The following is a 20,229-nucleotide window of genomic DNA, read 5'->3' as shown; positions in this document are numbered from 1 at the left end:
ATGCAGGTCTTTCGATTTGATACCCGTAGGTGCCCTGCGCGTCATAATGAGGATGAAGTGATGTTGAAGACAACACACTCACCCAGCCCCCGTGTCGGCAAAATTAACCAATGGTGGTTAAAATTCGCTACCCTGCCGCGTATCGAACCCGCGACCCCTGTGACCAAAGACCAGCACGCTAACCATTTATCCATGGCGTCGGACTGTGGCTCATAAGCACCTGTGTCCACACGTTGCTTAGTTTACGTTACAATATGGTTTTGTTGTGTAGGTCTATACATTCATGTAAATACGGCATAATGTACATGTTCGGTTGTATATATTGTTGTGCAGTAAAACAACGAATGCCCTAGTTAAACGTCCACAACGTTCAGTTGATTGAAGGAACGCTCTGGGCATTTGGTGAGGTATCCAAGAATAACAATTATATTGTTTCCACCTCCGGATTTTGTCCTGCCGTATAATATCGTACTTATTTTTTCGGTAAGGTACTGTGTGTATGCTTCGGAATTAACGACTGTTTCAAAGGGTGACTGTGAACACATTTCTTTAAAGTGATGTTAAGTACCGCATCGCAACATAAGTTTGTACATTATATCACTGTGCATTATTGAGAAATGGACCCAGTACTTGTCCTTGGCCTGCCTACAATATTAAGCATCGTGTTGTTTCCATACACGGCTCGCAGATAACGCTGACAGCGTCCTCGGCCTCGAGTCCGGACTCGAGTACCTCGAGTTTTACGATCCCAGATTCGAGTCTTCGCGAGTCCATTCGCAGCCCATCACTACTAAGCGATTCTGCAACAGAACACAGACTGGAACAGCTGATCAGGAATACGTCCGATTGCGCATGAGTGCTTGCCCCCTTCCACATCCGCTCTCGCATCGTATGGCTCAGCCAGACTCAGCGCTCCCACAGTCAGATGGCCTTGAAGTACTGGTGAGCGCCTTAGCGAATCAGAATGCTACATTTTCTTTAATAATTTAAAAATATACGACAAGAAATGTTTATGTCTTAAAAGACACTCTGTAAATCTACAGGCCCAGTGCTTTTATCAGAATGCTTCACAAACTCAATCGGTTCAGCCGTTGTCTTACACTCGCGGTAATAAACATGAGCCTAGTGTTTTAAATATGTACTGTAGATTGCCAGGGGTGAGGCGACGGGACGCCGATCAGTAAATGCTTCTGTGCTGCAAGGAAACAAAATTAATTAACATAGTTATGAAGAATGTTATGAGAAGAAATTGTCAAATTTTATTAAATCAAAATGAATTTACGGAGCTGATAAACAAGACGGAATTGAAATTTGAAATGATGTTGGAATTTAACATTAATGAAAGTTTTTACTATCGCACGACTTGCAACAGTTTACCAACATTGGCTCACCAATCGTCGTCTTTCAAGTTCGGCTTCCTTCTGTGGTCCTGGGTGTCATCGTGGTCATCTGGTCTCCCTGAACTTTCCTACTCCCTTCTATTCCTGCCTTCTCAGCGTGCATCAGGTCACTACTAGATATGTTGTCTTTTTCTCTATCTTAACACCATCTGTGGTGCCAATATTCTAAGATCTAATATCTGTCATAATTATGGGTTTTAGGAGAGAATGCCTGTTTGGTATTCATCCATATTTACAGAAACTGAATAATTAAACAGCAAGATGTCTCTAACATTGTCAAGTGACCAGGTTGGTCGAGACAAGATATTTTGCAAATCGTACGAGATACCAGGTAACTGCTCTCAGATAGTGATACCGAGAAGTATATCAGGAATAAGCGTCAGAATTAGAGTCTTCTTTGTCGGATCCTTGCGTATATAGGATAGAATTAGCCCACTCTATTGAGAGAGTCACGTGTCCCAATTATTTCTCTTCTTATTCATCTTATTCTTCTTCGCCTTCTTCGGAGTCCTGGCCCTGGTAAGCATCTCCATATAGAGCAGAATATTCCGCCGTGTGCACAGATCTCATAGCTTCTCAAGCTGGTGGGAGGTGCTATATTCAATTATGTGCGCCATAATTACGGATATGTCGCTGGGAAGACATTAAAACTTGAAGTTCTAGTGACTTTGTATCCTCAGAATTCCATTTTGCTTGCCAGTGTCCTTCAGCTTGAGGGTACAACCGATATAGTAAATTGTTTGCCAAATTTGTCTTTCAACGCACGTAATGTTGTATAAAATGAAGTGATGATGAGGAACATATACAAATGAATTACTCTATAATATGTTGTGATATCTTAAGCCAGCTCTTTTCAGTTTTTCTCTGTCTTAACACCATTAATTGTGTCAATGTTCTGAGATTTAATATCTTCCCTATTTAAAAGTATACCACCATGGGTTTTAGGAAAGAATGCCTATTTGGTATTCTTCAATATTTATAGAAACTGAATAATTAAATAGCAAGATGTATGTAAGATTGTCAAGTGACCAGGTTCGGTAGATGGAAGAACCTAACAGTTATAAATGACCATAATACTGCCGGTCAAAAGTTTACGGACAAAACATACGTACCAGTATGAATATGTTTAATGATTGTTTAATGACAGAATATATTACTGTAGCCAAGTTTCGAAGGTTTTCGGGCGAAGAGTTTATGTCCGACGTTCAGCATGGGAAAAATTGCATCCTACTGTATAAAACCTACAGTGAAACATTGAGGGGACTCTTTGATGGTTTGGGGTTGTTTCACATTACGCGGACTTGGTAGACTGCACCGAATTTAAGGAACACTGGGAAAAAACGGCTACCATTCTATTCTTTCTCATTATGCTCTTTCGTCTGGACAGCAACGTGGGTTTGTCCTCTAACAAAGCAATGACCCCAGACACACAAAGTATCTGCAAAACAAACAAAACTCTGCGGACTTTTAAAATGGAAATATCCCCCTCCCCCCATCCCCAGATTTAATTGACCTGCTGTGGGAGGAGTTGGATTGGAAAGTCCGGAAAAGGCTGTGCGACATCTTGCAGAATGTTTGGCAAAGTATACCTGCATCAGTGTTAGAAAAAAATGTTCTGAGAATGCCGAGAATAGTTGAAAGTGTACTTGCAGCAAAGCGGGGTGTCTTTGATGAGAAGAGAGTTTGATGTGTTCTGGTGATCTGTGAGAGTTAATGTCTACATACTCCCTATTTCTTGCTGAGATGTAATGTAAGAACCTAGTTTTATTGTAAAATATTAGTTTTAGAATATATATTTGTCAATTCCTTCCATAGGTATGTTGTTTTGTTTTAATCTCAGTCCAATCTTTAACAGTTCAATGCTTGTCTGGAAACTTTTGGCCGGCAATATATATACAGATAAAGACATAGAGTTACGTAAATGGAAATTTATCAGAATACCTACGTATTACTTATTATACATGTCTCATGTCGTTGTCCGTAACGACTGGGCCATTGCAATATCCGTACGGTTGATAAGACAGGCATAAGGGAGTTTTAAAATAATTGCGATCTAATTATGATTACATCTGTTTACAGAAGGAAGGGTGATACACATAAAGTGTACAATTACAGGCCAGTCAGCTTGATATGTGTTGCATGTAAACTTTGGGAAAACATTCTTTCTGATTGTCATAACCTTACATTAGGTACTTACAATAAGCCCATAAGGTACTTTATTTACTAGTGTATGTATGTACCATGGCGTATTTTATTTACTAATGTGTGTACACTATCTTAATTCTCTGTGTTTATTAAACTACTCTTAAATCTTCAGAACTACATCACTGGAAGATATTTACCGACACTACGAAGATCTTGAGGCAGCAGGTGACGCCCCGAAGGAAGTGCTACCGGAATATGACGGTGAGGTCACTGGCTACGCTATGGAGCCAGCCCACCAGCCAGCACCAGGCAAGGTTGGCAGCACAGGCTACGGCGGAGGGGGAGGTGGAGGTGGCGGTGGATATGACAGCTACGGAGGAGGAGGTGGTGGAGGAGGACATGACAGCTATGGAGGAGGAGGAGGAGGTCACGACAGCTACGGGGGAGGAGGACACGGCAGCTACGGCGGTGTTGGCGGAGGGGGAGGATACGGTGGAGGAGGCGGAGGAGGATATGGTGGTGGTGGTGGAGGAGGAGGAGGAAAGCACGCCGGTTATGGTGGTGGAGGCGGTGGTGCCCACCCGAACTACGATTCTTCTGGGCCCGAGACAATCATTCAAGTCCACCATGCACCGATGCCTCCCCCGATCTATCACCCAGGTGGAGGAGGAGGTGACAAGGCAGAGAAGGCTATGAAGCTCAAGGACCTCTTCGAACTGGCTCTCACGGCACTTGCCTTCCTCTCTTTCGGAATGTTCGTCCTCAATCTCATCATGACGTGCTTCGTCACTCCGGTAAGTCACAACCGCTATATTTTCTCTCTTTTCTTTTCATGAGTATACTTTAACCATCTTCCATGCAACACACAGTACGATCACCAATATATTATTCACACTACATTGTACTGATAAGTAAAGACATTTGTCTGGGAATCAGCAGTTTTAGACGTAATACAAAGCGAAAAGCTATGCCATCTCCGCACAGGCCATGAAGGCCTTTGGAGCAGTGGAAGGTAAAGGATTCCATTATCCATAACCTCGGCATTAAGTGGGATAGAGTGGCTAACTCTTTGTTCAGCTATCTTTGCCCCCAGGATTTAACCTGGTGCTCAATTTCTGTGTAGGATGAATAATCCTCACGGGCATGTACCATTCCAGCTCGTTTCTTAAATGTTTCGATTTCGCGATGGCCTTATGAGTGAATCTTTTACCACCTCAGCTAGGTGGACCCTTGTTTGGAAGTGACAAAATTCTTTAAATTGATTACATGTAGTAGTGTTACATTTATTCCATTCGACCACATCAACCATACATCACACAAGACGTTTGATTTCTCTTATTTCAAATTCATCTCATTGTTTTTCACAAGCTCTGCCTACGAGTCGTCATATACACAATCGATATTTTTTCTTAACAGTTTATATAAAGTTATTAATGGATTCTTCTAAACGCTATAACGCCAATAATATACAAGTTGGGGCAAACGGAAGGGGGTATAGAGAATTAATACCTCTTTAAGGACCATTGGTCCAGATGGTCCGTCTGGTAGTACATTGATGGTCCATGGCAGGGTTGAAATGAAGTCTTCAACGTTAGGTTCAGCGAAGGAGTCCTTCAGTATAGCCAATTTAGCTGAAGAGGTTATTTACGTTTCCTTTGGATTGATAAGAAAGTATAATCAGGCCAGATCTCCTCCTTTGGCATCCTGGCTGAACCGTACTACCTGTATCCAAAAGAAGCGCAAACAAATAATGTGTCCCGGAAAGGTCATCTACTGTATACCCCTATGTCGCTACAAGTGCAACGACCGTATCGACCTTTAATGTCCCCGCAGACTGGAAGGTTGCAACAGTCCAAGAGTCTCCAATCGTCGTAGATTACGTGCTTCGAAAGTATGTAGGGCCGTTAGTATTTCTCACACACAGGCGTATTGCTAGAACAACGGTTCTTGATGTGCAGAAAAGTCCTACAGCAATCGGAGAGTTGCCACGAGATCAGGGTTATACTATATAGTCTGGGAGCTCATAAAGACAAAGCAGGATGTGGCCAGGGAGTGTGTGATCGCCGTTCTACTCGAGGACACGGTGTAGATCGATTCGTGTGCTACATTCGTGATTAGGCTGATACATTTAGGACCTTTTATCAATCTAAAAGTAGGGAGGGCTATACAGGTTATGTTAAATAGTCAGCCTAACCACTACTCGAGTGGACAGCCGCATCCAGAGGTTACTCCAAATGGTGTCAAAATGCAACCAAAAGAACTTCCGAACTTTAATAGCAACTGACACCAACACTGGACTGCAACTTCGAAAAGCAATTTTGCCTTGTGAACTGAAATATTTGGCATCAATATTGCTGCTCTGAGTGAAACTAGACTTCAGCAAGGCTCATCTCAAGTAGTAAAGTGGAGGACGCGCCCTCTATTGGAAAGGAAAAGAAATACATGAATCGTGTATTCACAGAATTGCACTTGCAATACAGAACAAACTCCTTGATCACCTTGACGATCTCCCTTCCGGAATACGGGAAAGACTCGTGGCGCTCCGTATCAAGCTCGGTAACAACCAGCGAGCTTCTGTTATCAGCGTATATGCTGCATGTTTAAAATCAGATGGCGACAAAAAGAAAGGAATATTACCGCCAACTTGATGGAGTCTTATAAAATATACCTAGTTCTGACAAAATTGTCTTCCATAAGAAATTCTAATGTCTGGATAGGAACCGTGTGTAAAGAAGGCGTGGGATAGAATAACTGTAATGTAATCCACTTGCAGAGTAAACGTTAAGAGCACAATCTCGTCATAATAAACACACTATTTCTCCAGAAGAATAAGTTCAAAATGGTATGGTGACACCCTAGGTGAGGTCAAAGTAAGAGCATCTAATTGATTATGTAACAATATGTGCCAGAAATTAGCGTGATATATGAATTACAAGAGACATGAAAAGTGCTGATGATTACTGGACTGACAACCGATTCAATAGGGTCTATAACGGAGTTGCGTGTTAATCAGAAACAGTGGATCCAAAATAAACAGGCAAGGATTAAATTGAACACTGAACGCCTCGAAGATGACACAACTAAATTAAACTTTCAGGCTGTTTTGAATGAAAATATACCATCTGAATATCTAAAAGGCACTGATAAATTCAGGTCGGTATTTAAATGAGCAATATGCTTAACCTGTGAGGAGCCAATGGGATTTGTCAAAAGGGCTGGGACTAATTTGACAAGACTGAAAGAGAAAATCAAAGTCTCACAGACTAGAAAATAAAAACATACGATGCTTGGGAAAGCCGTAAAATCCCTACAATACCAAGAAGTCAAAGCTGAAATACACTGAAGGGCCCGACGCTGAAGGAAGGTGAACTGCAAAGCCACTTGAAGTGCAAATTCTAACCGAAAGCAATTCTTCTTCAACGCCACTAAAGTTGTCTGTTGCTCGTCAAATCAAGGCCCAAACTCTCTGTGATCAAAAGACGGCACTCGGTTTCTCAAAGAGAACTCTTCTACTTACTTCCCTCGGAAGGAATTTTTAAACAGGGTTCGCGCGTTGAAAACATTTTGGCAAAATTCCTCAAAAAACCTCTACTAAACAATTTAGGTGAAGTAGTCATTAGATAGCTCGTGAACATTTCAATGGAAGCTTCCGACATTTTGCACCGTGACGAAGGCACGACTTTTATGGAATAGGTTGTAGAAAAGAATGACGTTCTACAGCAACAATTTGGTGTGTCAACATTGCAGCAGCTTGTGGTTCTAGAATTCAGTGAGTTACCATTGATCTATATTTACGGCTGTCACTCAGATGGCTTATTCCCTATCAGTTGTTTACTTAGCCTTTTCTTAAAAGATTTCAAAGAAGTTGAAAATTTATCGAACATCTCCTTTGGTAAATTATTCAAATCACAAATTCCTCTTCTGATAAAATAATATTTGCCACAATTTCTGCTCTTGAATTCTTACGCTATCTTCATATCATTCAAACTCATGCGCCTACTAAGTCATTTCCAAAGACTTTAATATTACTTATCTAGACTCAAAGAGCGCGCTGTTTTGTTTTCGAATTTAATCGTGTCTTTTAGTGAATCTGTTTTGGTATTATATGTGACGGAGTGATGGTATATTGTCAGATACGTTCAAGGAATATAGGAACTTATACATTACGGTACTTAAATTGATCGTTAATATTAAATGGAAAGTTAGGCTCTACCTGTAGAATGGGAAGGGTGAATTCATGTGCAGCCTTTATTTGTACAGATCGCTATCAGAAGGGTTCTGGTATATATTTTCACATGTGAGTAGAAATTAAACTGTTACGAAAAGGCTTTCAATGATCAAAATCGACAACTAAACAGGTTATAGGGTGGTTGATTCAGAGAACGCATGTACATTACATTTAGAATGTTTACGCTTCTCCTTCTTCTTCTTATTATTATTATTCTTGGCTTTTTTCCCAATGAACAACTGTTCTGAAAAAGCATAGGACCACATATTTTTCATACAGACTGTGTTCCGGTAATACAAATTTGATAAATTTGGGCCTAGAATCCGTAAAATATGATTGATAGAACTTGATAAAACCCATTAATATTGAACCATTTCTCGCCTAGTATACTATGCCACCATGAAAGCTAAAGCCGAGTATCCTTGACAACAGATGTGGCAACGCCCAATGCCTGTGCAAGATTCGAACGCACACTTCTCCGCGCCCTTGATCTTGATTACCGGATCACTCGGGGTTGTTTATTCGAATCTAGAAAAATTACATCTAGCTTACAGGCTTAAGGGTATGAAGGAAAATGCAGGATGCTCTATGCTACGGCAAATCAAATTCTCCCAATATGAGCAAACTAATATTTAATGGCCTTGACGACAAAAAGAACTGTATTATAAATACATATTCTTACATAGGTCCTTAAGACCATACATTGGATACGTGACCCTCCGAAATATAAAAAATAAAAAACTCACATGATGAAATGATTTTGAATTTGCTTCAGATAAGTACATCCCCATTAATAAATTATTGTAATTACGAATGCGTCAGTGAACCCTATATTACACTCCCTTCGACACTGGGAACCAAGTTAAAATTAACAAGAATACTACTCGAAGCTATTTCAATGGTTAATGCCCTCCTACCATTTACAACATAAAAATGAAATTATACAGTGAAATAGAATGATCCAAAACTTGGGCCCGAGAAAATATGAACCCACAATCATTACGTGAGTAAAGTCAGAATTTACTCACAACAAACAAACGAAACCGCATATATCAGCAAGCAAGAAACAACAGAACAATTAAACAATACAAAATCAACCACTGGCTGTATGTACATTTCTGTCCAGGTCAAGGAAAACACGGGCGAATTCACGTTGGTCTTGCCGGAATTCGAATTATGGATCTTCTGCCATCCAGGCGGGTAGCTGGAAGAGAAAACCCTAAATACTTCATTTACGATAGGGGTACCTAAAATTTACATTCGTTAATTAATTACCTGACCTTACGACCGAACTATCTCCTAGTATTTAAAAGAAACATAAAATCTTTAAATCTCCCTTGTGATTGTATAATACGAACTAGGTCAAGAAGTGTGTCTTTCTTTCTCTCCCTAGCGGTCATCATGCCCTTAAAGAAGGCCATCCGTTAACACTGACAGTTGAGGGTTGATACGTAACAGACATGGTCCGCCGTTCGCATTGCTGGCGCAGTCTTCTACCATACAAAGCCCTTTTAAAAATCAACTCTGCATGAAAACCTCACACAATACTTCAAACGTCTCATTCTATTGAGAATATAATCACTTAAATCCCATCTCATATGTCACTACCAATACCTTTGGCAGGACAAACAAATCACAACTTGAAATAATGATATCGTTAAAAGGCATTTTCTCGCTGTCCATTTCCTGCTAACACAGCCTCAAGAAATATAGACCGTGGTTCATGACCTGAGCACGTCCAAGGAAAAACAACACTCTTAAACTCAAATGACCTGCCATATAAAAACGTATATGTACCTCTTTAAAATTCAGGGGAAGAAATTAATATGAAAGTGCTTACGTACGGAAAGCTCTATCTACTGTAAATGGAGGTCTTGGATTCGAATTCCAGCGTCGTTCATAGTACACCATACAACAAATCTGCACCCATGGACCAAATGCTAAAAAACTACTAATAATTGACATAAAAAGTATATATCGAGTGCATTCCTATTTCAAAAAGCCTTACAACTCCATTCCAGCGGTGATCATCCTTGGAATATCAGGGGTCCAGAACTCAGTAGCTGTTTCCTGGAACATAGTTTGTATCTCGTTCTCCACTGAAGAAAGCTGTTGCATCAACACAAAATATTAGCCACACGTCCACGTAACTTCAAATCACACTCTACAGTGATATCAAGGCAATCGTACCGCACTCAATTTATGCCCGATTATATATATAATAATCACAAATCCATCTCTAAATATTACAGGAATTATTCTAAATTCGGGAGCTATCAAACAAGTACATAGTGAACTGTTTTTGAATAAGACTTTATATACCTAAGCACAGTATTTCTGCTTATTGTCTAAGACCGCACACAGAGACTGAACTTTGCGACGAGTCACGTGGAGCGTGCCCTGTGACTATTCCCAGACTGATTGGGGTGCGCGTCTGTCTCGCCTGTTTATTTAAAACTGGCACAGAATGGCTGACCATAGAAACCTCTCAGAGGGGATATCAATATTTCCATTGATATCACAAATATCAGTGAAGCAGCGCGTTCGACAGGTAACTAATATGATCTTATGAGTCTTGATTGTAAACTTCTTGCAATTGGCCAGAGTCATCCCTGACTTTGAGGCAATCGGGGGAATTCCCGCAGCAGGCCATGTGTTCTTTGTCTCGTGTGGGGACACTTCATTCATGTGATAGTATCACAACTGCGTAATTTTCAGTACTCGAGAATATATACCACATCCGTTCCGATCAATTTTTCTCCTTCATTCTGAGGAGGCATATAGTGTCATTAGTTATCCTAATTATAGTGTAAATCCAGGTGCAAATTTAACTCCAATTTTTCGTCCCGTTATGCTATCCACATAAAATTTCTGTGCGGAATGTTGGCTACTTGCGATTTTCTCCCCACGGCATTATCACGTGGTTCGCTCTCGAGACCTGCCCTCTTCTGTTTTTGCCACACAATTATCTCCATCGTATTCGCTCTTTGCGTGGAAATTTCCATGGCATGAGTCCTCACGCGTCCACCTCTCGTATCCGCACACGCCAAATACAGAACATGTTGAATACATTTTTGAATACATGTGCCTGGATCACTAATTCACGGCTCTGATATGGTACAATATTAGGATAAAGGGTTGCTTCAAATTACTATCAATTATCTGCAAAAATAAATTATTGGTACTGTATGTCTTAAGTTCTCCAGTTTTTTTTACACTTGTTTATAATAAAATAATACAATTGTTAATGCCCTATTCCAGAGAAATCTGACAAGGGCTCAGTTTATATAAAGCTCATTGCAATCCTATGAATCCTACTCTGCACTAGAAAACGTATACCTGTTTAACTATGATATTCATCTTTTTTTGCAAGTGCTTTACATTTGATTTCATTTATTTGTTTCTGATGTACTTTTTTACGTCACACCGACACAGGTAGGTCTTATGGTGACGATGGGATGGGAAAGGCCTAGGAGTGGGAAGGAAGTGGCGCTGTCCTTAATTAAGAAACAGCACCAGCAATTGCCTGGTGTGAAAATGGGAAAGTATGGAAAACCATTTTCAGGGCTGCCGACAGTGGATTTGAACCCACTATCTCCCGGACGCAAGCTCACAGCTGCGCGCCCCTAACCACACGGCCAACTCGCCCGGTAATTTTGATGTAAATCATGGTGTTCATATTACAGAAAAATTTGAATACATTTTCAATTTTTATTTGTGCTCAGATAATGTTAATTCATTTTGAGTCCTTACAAGCAATAATATTGGCATTTAAGAAGAGAATATTATGAGGAGTGTTTTATATCTTAAATTTTACCTTTCTTACTGAAACCTAAACCACTGTGAGAAACTGAAACTAAGCTAGACGTTCATTTCGTTTTAAGAAACATTCTTACAACAGAGGTGACTCTGAGGTAGACTAGCACCAGTGTAGCCATTGTCAGGCAACATTTAACCAAATCCAAAGCACACAGAAGTGATAATTAAAGTTCTACACATCCAGTTAAGTTATTTCATATTCAAACGAAACCAAACCACATGGTACAACAGCTCCAGAGGGCCATGGCCTTCCAAGCGATCGCTGCTCATCCCGAAGGCCTGCAGATTACGAGGTGTCATGTGGTCAGCACGACGAATCCTCTAGGCCGTTATTCTTGGCTTTCTAGACCGGGACCGCCATCTAACCGTCAGATTGTTCCTCAACTGTAATCACGTACACTGAGTAGACCTCGAAACAGCCGTCAGATCCAGGTAACATTGACCTGGCCGTGGATCGAATTCGGGGCCTCCGGGTAAGAGGTAGGTACGCTATCCCTACACCGGGGGACGGTATTTCCCACCCAGAAACTGATTAAAAGATGTAATCTTTTTAGAAAAGTTTCTACAACCAAGTACCTTTTAAAAACTGTTCACAGAAAAGAGTAAAGCTTGCTGTAATTATCAGACGAATTATAAGCTTTGTACCGTTTATAGAAACATTTTATTTCTCAGATTTTATTTTTGTTGATATTGAACATTCTTGCTGTCGGTACAGGACTTTGTAAATATTTCATTATTTATTAATTAATGTGTTCTCCAGTCTGCTGAGAGACAGGCAAATTTTATATCACGATCTACAATCATATTTAAGTTGTAGACTGCTGTCAATTGAACATTTCCTCGTATGTTCAATAAAGGTAAGGTGTACAGCCTAATGACATGTATCTGTACCTAACGTTCAAACAAATCAGTTACAAACATGAATCTTTTATTAATGTGATCGACATAACAATTTTTAAGGTAGGCCTACTGTTTTTTTTTCTTTCTGTTTTGGGGGACTAAATTTTAAATATGTGCTTATATATATATATTTATTACTAGTGTTATTTTTCAGTCTTATTCAGTCGGTTAAAGGCTCTTTTTTATGTGTGCCACCTATAGGCTCCCCAAAGGATTTGTGGAAATTGTTCAATGACAATGCAAAATGTGTTCAGTTTTATACAAAAGTATATTTTAATATTACCACAGTCTTGATATATATGTATATTGCGTGTGTGCATGGTAGTCAGTGTAGGCTCTCGTTAATTTACTAGGACCAGGGAATGGCTAAGATACCCTGAGGCTTGCTATGAGACATTATTGGACACTTTCCGACAATTAATACGGTCCACTTTTACAATTGAGACCTCAGGATTAATATCCTGTTTAACTTCTGCGTGGTATTTCATTTAAAATTAGTAACACAGTAGTTTCAGTTTGCAAAATGACGAGAATTTCCGTACGGATCTTCTGCTTCCTATTGCCACACCTTTTTATAATTTTATTTTCCATGTATCTAATTAACATCTGTTCTTACTGTCAGGCTGTACGGCTAAATGGTTAGCGTGCAGGTTTTTGGTCCAGAGGGTCACGAGTTCGATTCCCGGCGGGGTTGGGGATTCAACCTTCATTGGTTAATTTCGATGGCTCGGGGGTTTGGAGGTATTTCTTCTTCAACACTAGAATTCATGACAAGTAGGGCCCAAACCTCACAGGCGCGCAGGACGACCTACTCCAGGCCTCAGGCCTTCTTCTTCTTCTTCTTCTTCTTCTTCTTCTCCTTCTTCTTCTTCTTCTTATTATTATTATTGTCTGTTCTTAGAGCCTCCGTGGCTAAGACGGCAGCGCGTCGGCCTCTCACCGTTGGATACCGTGGTTCAAATTCCGGTCACTCCATGTGATTTGTGCTGGACAAAGCGGAGGCGGGACAGGTTTTTCTCCGGGTACTCTGGTTTTCCCTATCATCTTTCATTCCAGCAACACTCTCCATTATCATTTCATAGCATTTATCACTCATTAATAAATCACTTTGGGAGTGGCGACCCCATTATAATAACAGCCTATATATGTTTCATTCATTCCATCCCTGGTCCGGTCAATGACTGGAAAACAGGTTGTAGGTTTTCATTTTCATTGTCTCTTCTTACTGTGTTATCCCATGTCGTAGGAATAAAAGTAACCTGTCGACGGGTGGTTTTATGTGTACGTATATACGTAAGTTAATGCTTGAATTCCACACTACGATCTCCTCGTCAAGCTTAGGAGCGCCCACTACATGGCGGTACGCGCATGGACATATCTTCCCCAATCACACGCTTTTGCGCAGCCAGCGGTGTAGGGACTTGGTCATTTTACGTCATCTTTCCAGATGACAGTGAGTGAATGCCAACGATGACGAATGATGATGTTGATGACGATTATTATTATTACACTGGAGGAAAAGGTTTCTGAACACCAAGAAGGTGTTGTGCTAGACTAACGAACGTTGGTAGGCGTGTTTATACATCTGAAAGATGACGCTGATTCAAATTTCCCGCAAATCGCATAAGCGTGGCTCTAGTAGCGGCCCCATGACATTGTACATCAGGTTTGCTTTAAATACGGGCTGTATTGTGAGAGAGCGTTAGTTACCTGTGAGATTGGACTGAGTGACTGTGAGTGAGTCAAGAATGCCTTTACGATGACGAAGAGGCCCGTATCAACAGCTCAATGCGTTTGAACGAGGCCGTATATTAGGGCTACGTGAAGGTGGATTTCCCTTCCGCGCTATTGCAGAATGACTTGGCAGAAATGTCTCCACTGTGCATGCGTGCTGGCAGCAGTGGTCACGAGAAGGTACGCTCGCAAGAAGACCGGGTTCCGGACATCCCCGTGGCACCAGCGAGAGGGAGGACCGCCGTATTTGGCATATGGCCTTGGCGCAGCGGACTGCGTCTGCAGCAGTAATTAGAGTGGCAGTTGGCACCGCAGTGACGAAACGAACTGTTCGAAATCGGTTACTTGAAGAACAGCTACGAGACTGACGCCCTGCGGCGTGCATTCCACTTACCCCAAATCACCGCCGTCTGCGACTTCAGTGGTGTCAAGCGACCGCTCATTGGAGGATGGAGTGGAGGTTCGTTGTGTTTTCCGACGAAAGCCGGCTCTGCGTTGGTGCCAGTGATGGTCGGGTATTGGATAGGAGGCCAGGTGAGCGCCTGCATTCCTCCTGTCTGCGGCATCGACACACTGGACCTACACCGGGAGTTCTGGTCAGGGGAGCAATTTTCTACGACACCAGGAGCACTCTCATGGTTATCCCACGCACCCTGACTGCGTATGTGTATGCCTACGTCCGTCTAGTGATTCGAATTGTTGTGCTGCCATTCATGAACAGCATTCCTGGGGATTTTTTCTACAGGATAATGCACAGTAACCCAACGTGCTCTACAGAGTGTCGACATGTTGCCTTGGGCTGCTCGATTCCCCGATCTGTCCCCAGTCGAGCACGTATGGGACATCATTGGTCGAAAACTCCAGCGTCATCCACAACCGGCATTAACCGTCCCTGTATTGACCGACCAAGTGCAACAAACATGGAACTCCATCCCCAAAGCTGACGTCCGGCACCTGTACGACACAATGCCTGCTCTCAACAGTCAGGCGATACACCGGTTATTAACGGGCCAGCATGGCACATTTGCGATGGCTCTTCTCGCGCGGGTATAACCTGTAGCCTTGTACCTTTAATCAATTAAATATGTTACCTCGACAAATATATTGCCAAAATATCAGTATTCTACATTCCTTATTTCATGGTGTTTGGATATTTTCCACCAGTGTATTATGGTACTGAGTACGAGCCGATACAAAACTGGCGTTATTCTTTCATTTTCACGTTTGGTCAACTTATTTTATACTTTGAATGTCGTTCATGGTATCTCCTCATATCGATGTATGGACTTAGGGGCCAGTGACAGTAAACAGCGATCATCATCACCATCATTATATAGAGTGATAATGATCGTATCCAATTATCCTCAAATGTTGAAAATGTTCCAGTATGGAGCTCCCACAATAGCTTTATCACTGACCGAATGAAGTCTTCAAGTTGGGTTTGCACAGGGCACTTTGGACAGTGAAATAAATGCTCATGATCTTGAATTAAACCACAGTCGCAGTCGGCATTCTGTGCATAACCCCATCTTTTGACTGTAGCCTATTTTCTAAGAATTAACATTCTTACCCTATTCAGGGTCTTCCAGACAGGCGAAGGTTGCAAATTATGTCTGGAGTGTCTTCTGTTGGCCGATTCTAGTCGGATAGTGTAGACTGTTGCTGCCAGCATTGTGTGGCCTGGTGTTATTAATGAAACTCCTCCGTGATCTACGACGCTGTTTTACTACTTCATGACCACAAAGAAGATAACAGTTGCCCACCTCTTCTTTGATTTTGCTCAGTTTCAGCTGCTACTTGCCGTCGGATTGAAGGTGGAGCAATGCCACAAGTGTGGTATAGCTTTTTGACGTTTGTTGGTTTGAGGCAGGTAGAAACTGCACGGCACATGCCATTCAAAATAATATCCATTTTATTGGAATGAACAGAGTTGACCCACACAGGACAAGCATACTCAGCTGTAGAGAAGAACGTGCCACGACCGTAGTTCGTACAGTTGTTGGATGTGCTCTCCACATTGAGACGCCGTTAACATGCGTAGTAGATTTTTTCTGGTTCTGACCTGCATATAACAATGTGCTCTGCAAATAATAATAATAATAATAATAATAATAATAATAATAATAATAATAATAATAATAATAATAAATACATCGTAATTGGAAAATATCTCGGTGGCAATATCACCTACAGTAGTGTGAAAATAAATAAAAACATAACTACCCAACAACAACAACAACAACTACTACTACTACTACAACTACAACAAGAGTACAACAAGTACACTGACTGACAGAGCAAATGCAACACCAAGAAGGAGTGGTCAGAACTTTATGCCAATTGCAGGGTAGACTGACGTCACTTTGGTATGCTCATGATGTGAAATGCGCCGCTGTGCTGCGCACGTAGCGAACGATAAATGGGACACAGCGTTGGCGAATGGCCCACTTCGTACTGTGATTTCTCAGCCGACAGTCATTGTAGAACGTGTTGTCGTGTGCCACAGGACACGTGTATAGCTAAGAATGCCAGGCCGCCGTCAACGGAGGCATTTCCAGCAGACAGACGACTTTACGAGGGGTATGGTGATCGGGCTGAGAAGGGCAGGTTGGTCGCTTCGTCAAATCGCAGCCGATACCCATAGGGATGTGTCCACGGTGCAGCGCCTGTGGCGAAGATGGTTGGCGCAGGGACATGTGGCACGTGCGAGGGGTCCAGGCGCAGCCCGAGTGACGTCAGCACGCGAGGATCGGCGCATCCGCCGCCAAGCGGTGGCAGCCCCGCACGCCACGTCAACCGCCATTCTTCAGCATGTGCAAGACACCCTGGCTGTTCCAATATCGACCAGAACAATTTCCCGTCGATTGGTTGAAGGAGGTCTGCACTCCCGGCGTCCGCTCAGAAGACTACCATTGACTCCACAGCATAGACGTGCACGCCTGGCATGGTGCCGGGCTAGAGCGACTTGGATGAGGGAATGGCGGAACGTCGTGTTCTCCTATGAGTCACGCTTCTGTTCTGTCAGTGATAGTCACCGCAGACGAGTGTGGCGTCGAGGTGGAGAAAGGTCAAATCCGGCAGTAACTGTGGAGCGCCCTACCGCTAGACAACGCGGCATCATGGTTTGGGGCGCTATTGCGTATGATTCCACGTCACCTCTAGTGCGTATTCAAGGCACGTTAAATGCCCACCGCTACGTGCAGCATGTGCTGCGGCCGGTGGCACTCCCGTACCTTCAGGGGCTGCCCAATGCTCTGTTTCAGCAGGATAATGCCCGCCCACACACTGCTCGCATCTCCCAACAGGCTCTACGAGGTGTACAGATGCTTCCGTGGCCAGCGTACTCTCCGGATCTCTCACCAATCGAACACGTGTGGGATCTCATTGGACGCCGTTTGCAAACTCTGCCCCAGCCTCGTACGGACGACCAACTGTGGCAAATGGTTGACAGAGAATGGAGAACCATCCCTCAGGACACCATCCGCACTCTTATTGACTCTGTACCTCGACGTGTTTCTGCGTGCATCGCCGCTCGCGGTGGTCCTACATCCTACTGAGTCGATGCCGTGCGCATTGTGTAACCTGCATATCGGTTTGAAATAAACATCAATTATTCGTCCGTGCCGTCTCTGTTTTTTCCCCAACTTTCATCCCTTTCGAACCACTCCTCCTTGGTGTTGCATTTGCTCTGTCAGTCAGTGTAATTCCATGGAAATAAAATATTACAAGAAATACTACTTTAATATTCTAAATCCATCATCATCATATACAAATTCACACACAACTTAAGTATTACCAGTGCTTAACATTACGGCTTAAAATACTATAAGTTGAGCTTACTACTAGCTTAACATTACAAAACCGTCATATACAAATATACACGTACCTTAAGTATTTCAAAAGTTTACACTATGACTTGCAACAGGGCCTCTCAAACGCCCAAAATCTCACGCGTGCAAATCGAAGTGGAAGAGCTCCGTGCACTGTTCATCGGTCCCGCTCGGCTCAACTCGGCTCAGATTTGGAGCACTACGGAGCAAGTGAGGAAGAGGGAGACAGGGGGAGCGAGCGAAACAGGCGTGGGGAAAGAGAGAGAGAGCGCGCTATTGCTCCAAATCGAGGAGTGGGGGTCTGCACTCTGATCAACCAAGCGAAGTCGTCTTTTGCACCGTGCACAGTGCATGCACCCTGAGAGGCCCCGACTTACAACAACAACAACAACAACAACAACAACAACAACAATAACAACAACAACAACAACAAAGTAACAAGAACAAGAAGAGTACAAGAAGCAATTCCATGAAAAAATATTACAAGAAAATACTAGTTTAACATTCTAAATCCATCATCATCACATACAAATTCACACACAACTTAAGTATTTCCAGTGCTTTACACTGCGGCTTACAATACTATAAGTTGAGCTTACTACGTACCTTTAGTAGACTGAGAGGTCCAAATATTATCTTAGTATTGTATAAACAACACGTTCATAAACAAATTCACACATACATTAAATCATTCAGATGCCTTAATACTACAATCTACAGTGGATTGAGACTTGCAGATTGCTGGAGTCTATTCTTGAAGCATCTTACACTTTTGGTAAAAAGCTCTAAGACACCTGCAGGTAATGCATTCCAATAATGAATTTCACGATTTACAAACGAATATTTACTATCATTAATTTTCTGCAATCTACCTTTTACTTTATGTGGATCATCTACCCTGCTTATGTAACAGGACTTTTTTAGTCAACTGTTCAACTCTCCTAAACTGGCTTATTCGTGTAGGCAATATAATGCCACATAACCGTGTTCGTTTTCTTCTAGTCCCAGTGTCTCCCACCCAAGTTTTCCTTGTCACACTACTTCAAGGATTGAAATAGCTGAGCACGTATTTTGCAGCCTTTCGCTGTACCATCTCAAATTCCTTAATGAGTCCTGTTTGGTACGGACCCCATACGGCTGCTCCATATTCCAGTACTGACCTAACGAGTGATGTATAGCCCTGCGCGTTCGCCTGGGAACTGCTGCCGTGTAGCACTCTCATCACGAAGTGTAAGGACTCGCACGCTTTAGTAATCACATTTCCTACGTGGGTGTCCCATTTTAGATCTTTTTCTACGTGGTAAGAGACCGATCAAGCTGAACTCCAAAGTATTTGATTACAGGGGTGAACTCAAGCTGCCTTCCATCCTATCTGATATTAGAAGCACGATTACATAGATGGAAAAGTGTAATCTCAGTTTTCCTAGGATTCGGCTTAAGGTGGTTGTCCCTGTAATACAAGGACAATTGATTAAGGCAGTTCTACAGTCTGGATTCTACTTCCCAAAATTATCTGGACTGAATTCCAACACCAAGATCGTCAGAAAATAGGGAATGCCAGATATTCAGTCCAATAGTTTGTTCATTAGTGTAAATATTGAAGGAAATTGGTGCAAGGACACAACCATGTGAGAGAATATTTTCTGGTTCCTCCACCTTCTTTACCTTGAAGTGCCACTTTGGATCTTCTGTTCAATAACAAGCTTTGAATTATTCTTGTAAGAATGCAGTTTTCTGTCATTTTAAACATCTTTTGTATGCGAAGTTGGTGGTTGAACGTATCGCAAGCAGCAGTCAGGTCGAAGAAAACAGCGTCAGTTACATAGTCCTTCTGAAATCCATCCTCAATGCACTGGGTAATGTTCAGCAATTGGTCTGTGCACGGTCGTCATGGTCTGCAACATGCCTATTCATTTATCAGTTTACCATCTACAAGAGAAGTCATTCTATTGAGTATAAGGCGTTCAAACAGTTTGAAAAGGTGACTCAGGAAAGAAACAGCCCTGAAGTTCTTGGTGTCGTCTGGTGTCTTACCTGGTTTCAAGAGCGCCACCACTTTTGCCTTAAGCCAGTTCTATGGAATCGTCTCAAAACAGGTACAAAATTGATGAAATTGCAAAACATTTGCACCAAATTATTGATCTATTCTTTCCTAATACCATCTAAACATGCA

At 42.1% G+C, this 20,229-nt stretch overlaps 1 protein-coding gene across 1 annotated transcript in view; it reads left to right on the top strand.

The window, feature by feature from the left end:
* The window catches only part of LOC136860605 (uncharacterized), a 33,349-nt gene that overhangs the window by 10,256 nt on the left and 2,864 nt on the right, over positions 1 to 20,229 (top strand). Inside the window, exon 2 of the mRNA XM_067138768.2 lies at positions 3,718 to 4,339. Within this exon, the coding sequence (XP_066994869.2) occupies positions 3,718 to 4,339 (622 nt within the window). The remainder of the gene's footprint in view (positions 1 to 3,717; positions 4,340 to 20,229) is intronic.

The sequence above is a fragment of the Anabrus simplex genome, chromosome 1, assembly GCF_040414725.1.
Source record: "Anabrus simplex isolate iqAnaSimp1 chromosome 1, ASM4041472v1, whole genome shotgun sequence".
Classification (NCBI taxonomy): domain Eukaryota; kingdom Metazoa; phylum Arthropoda; class Insecta; order Orthoptera; family Tettigoniidae; genus Anabrus; species Anabrus simplex.
Note: the sequence above shows the minus strand (reverse complement) of the source record. Positions and strands in the feature narration are given on the sequence as shown.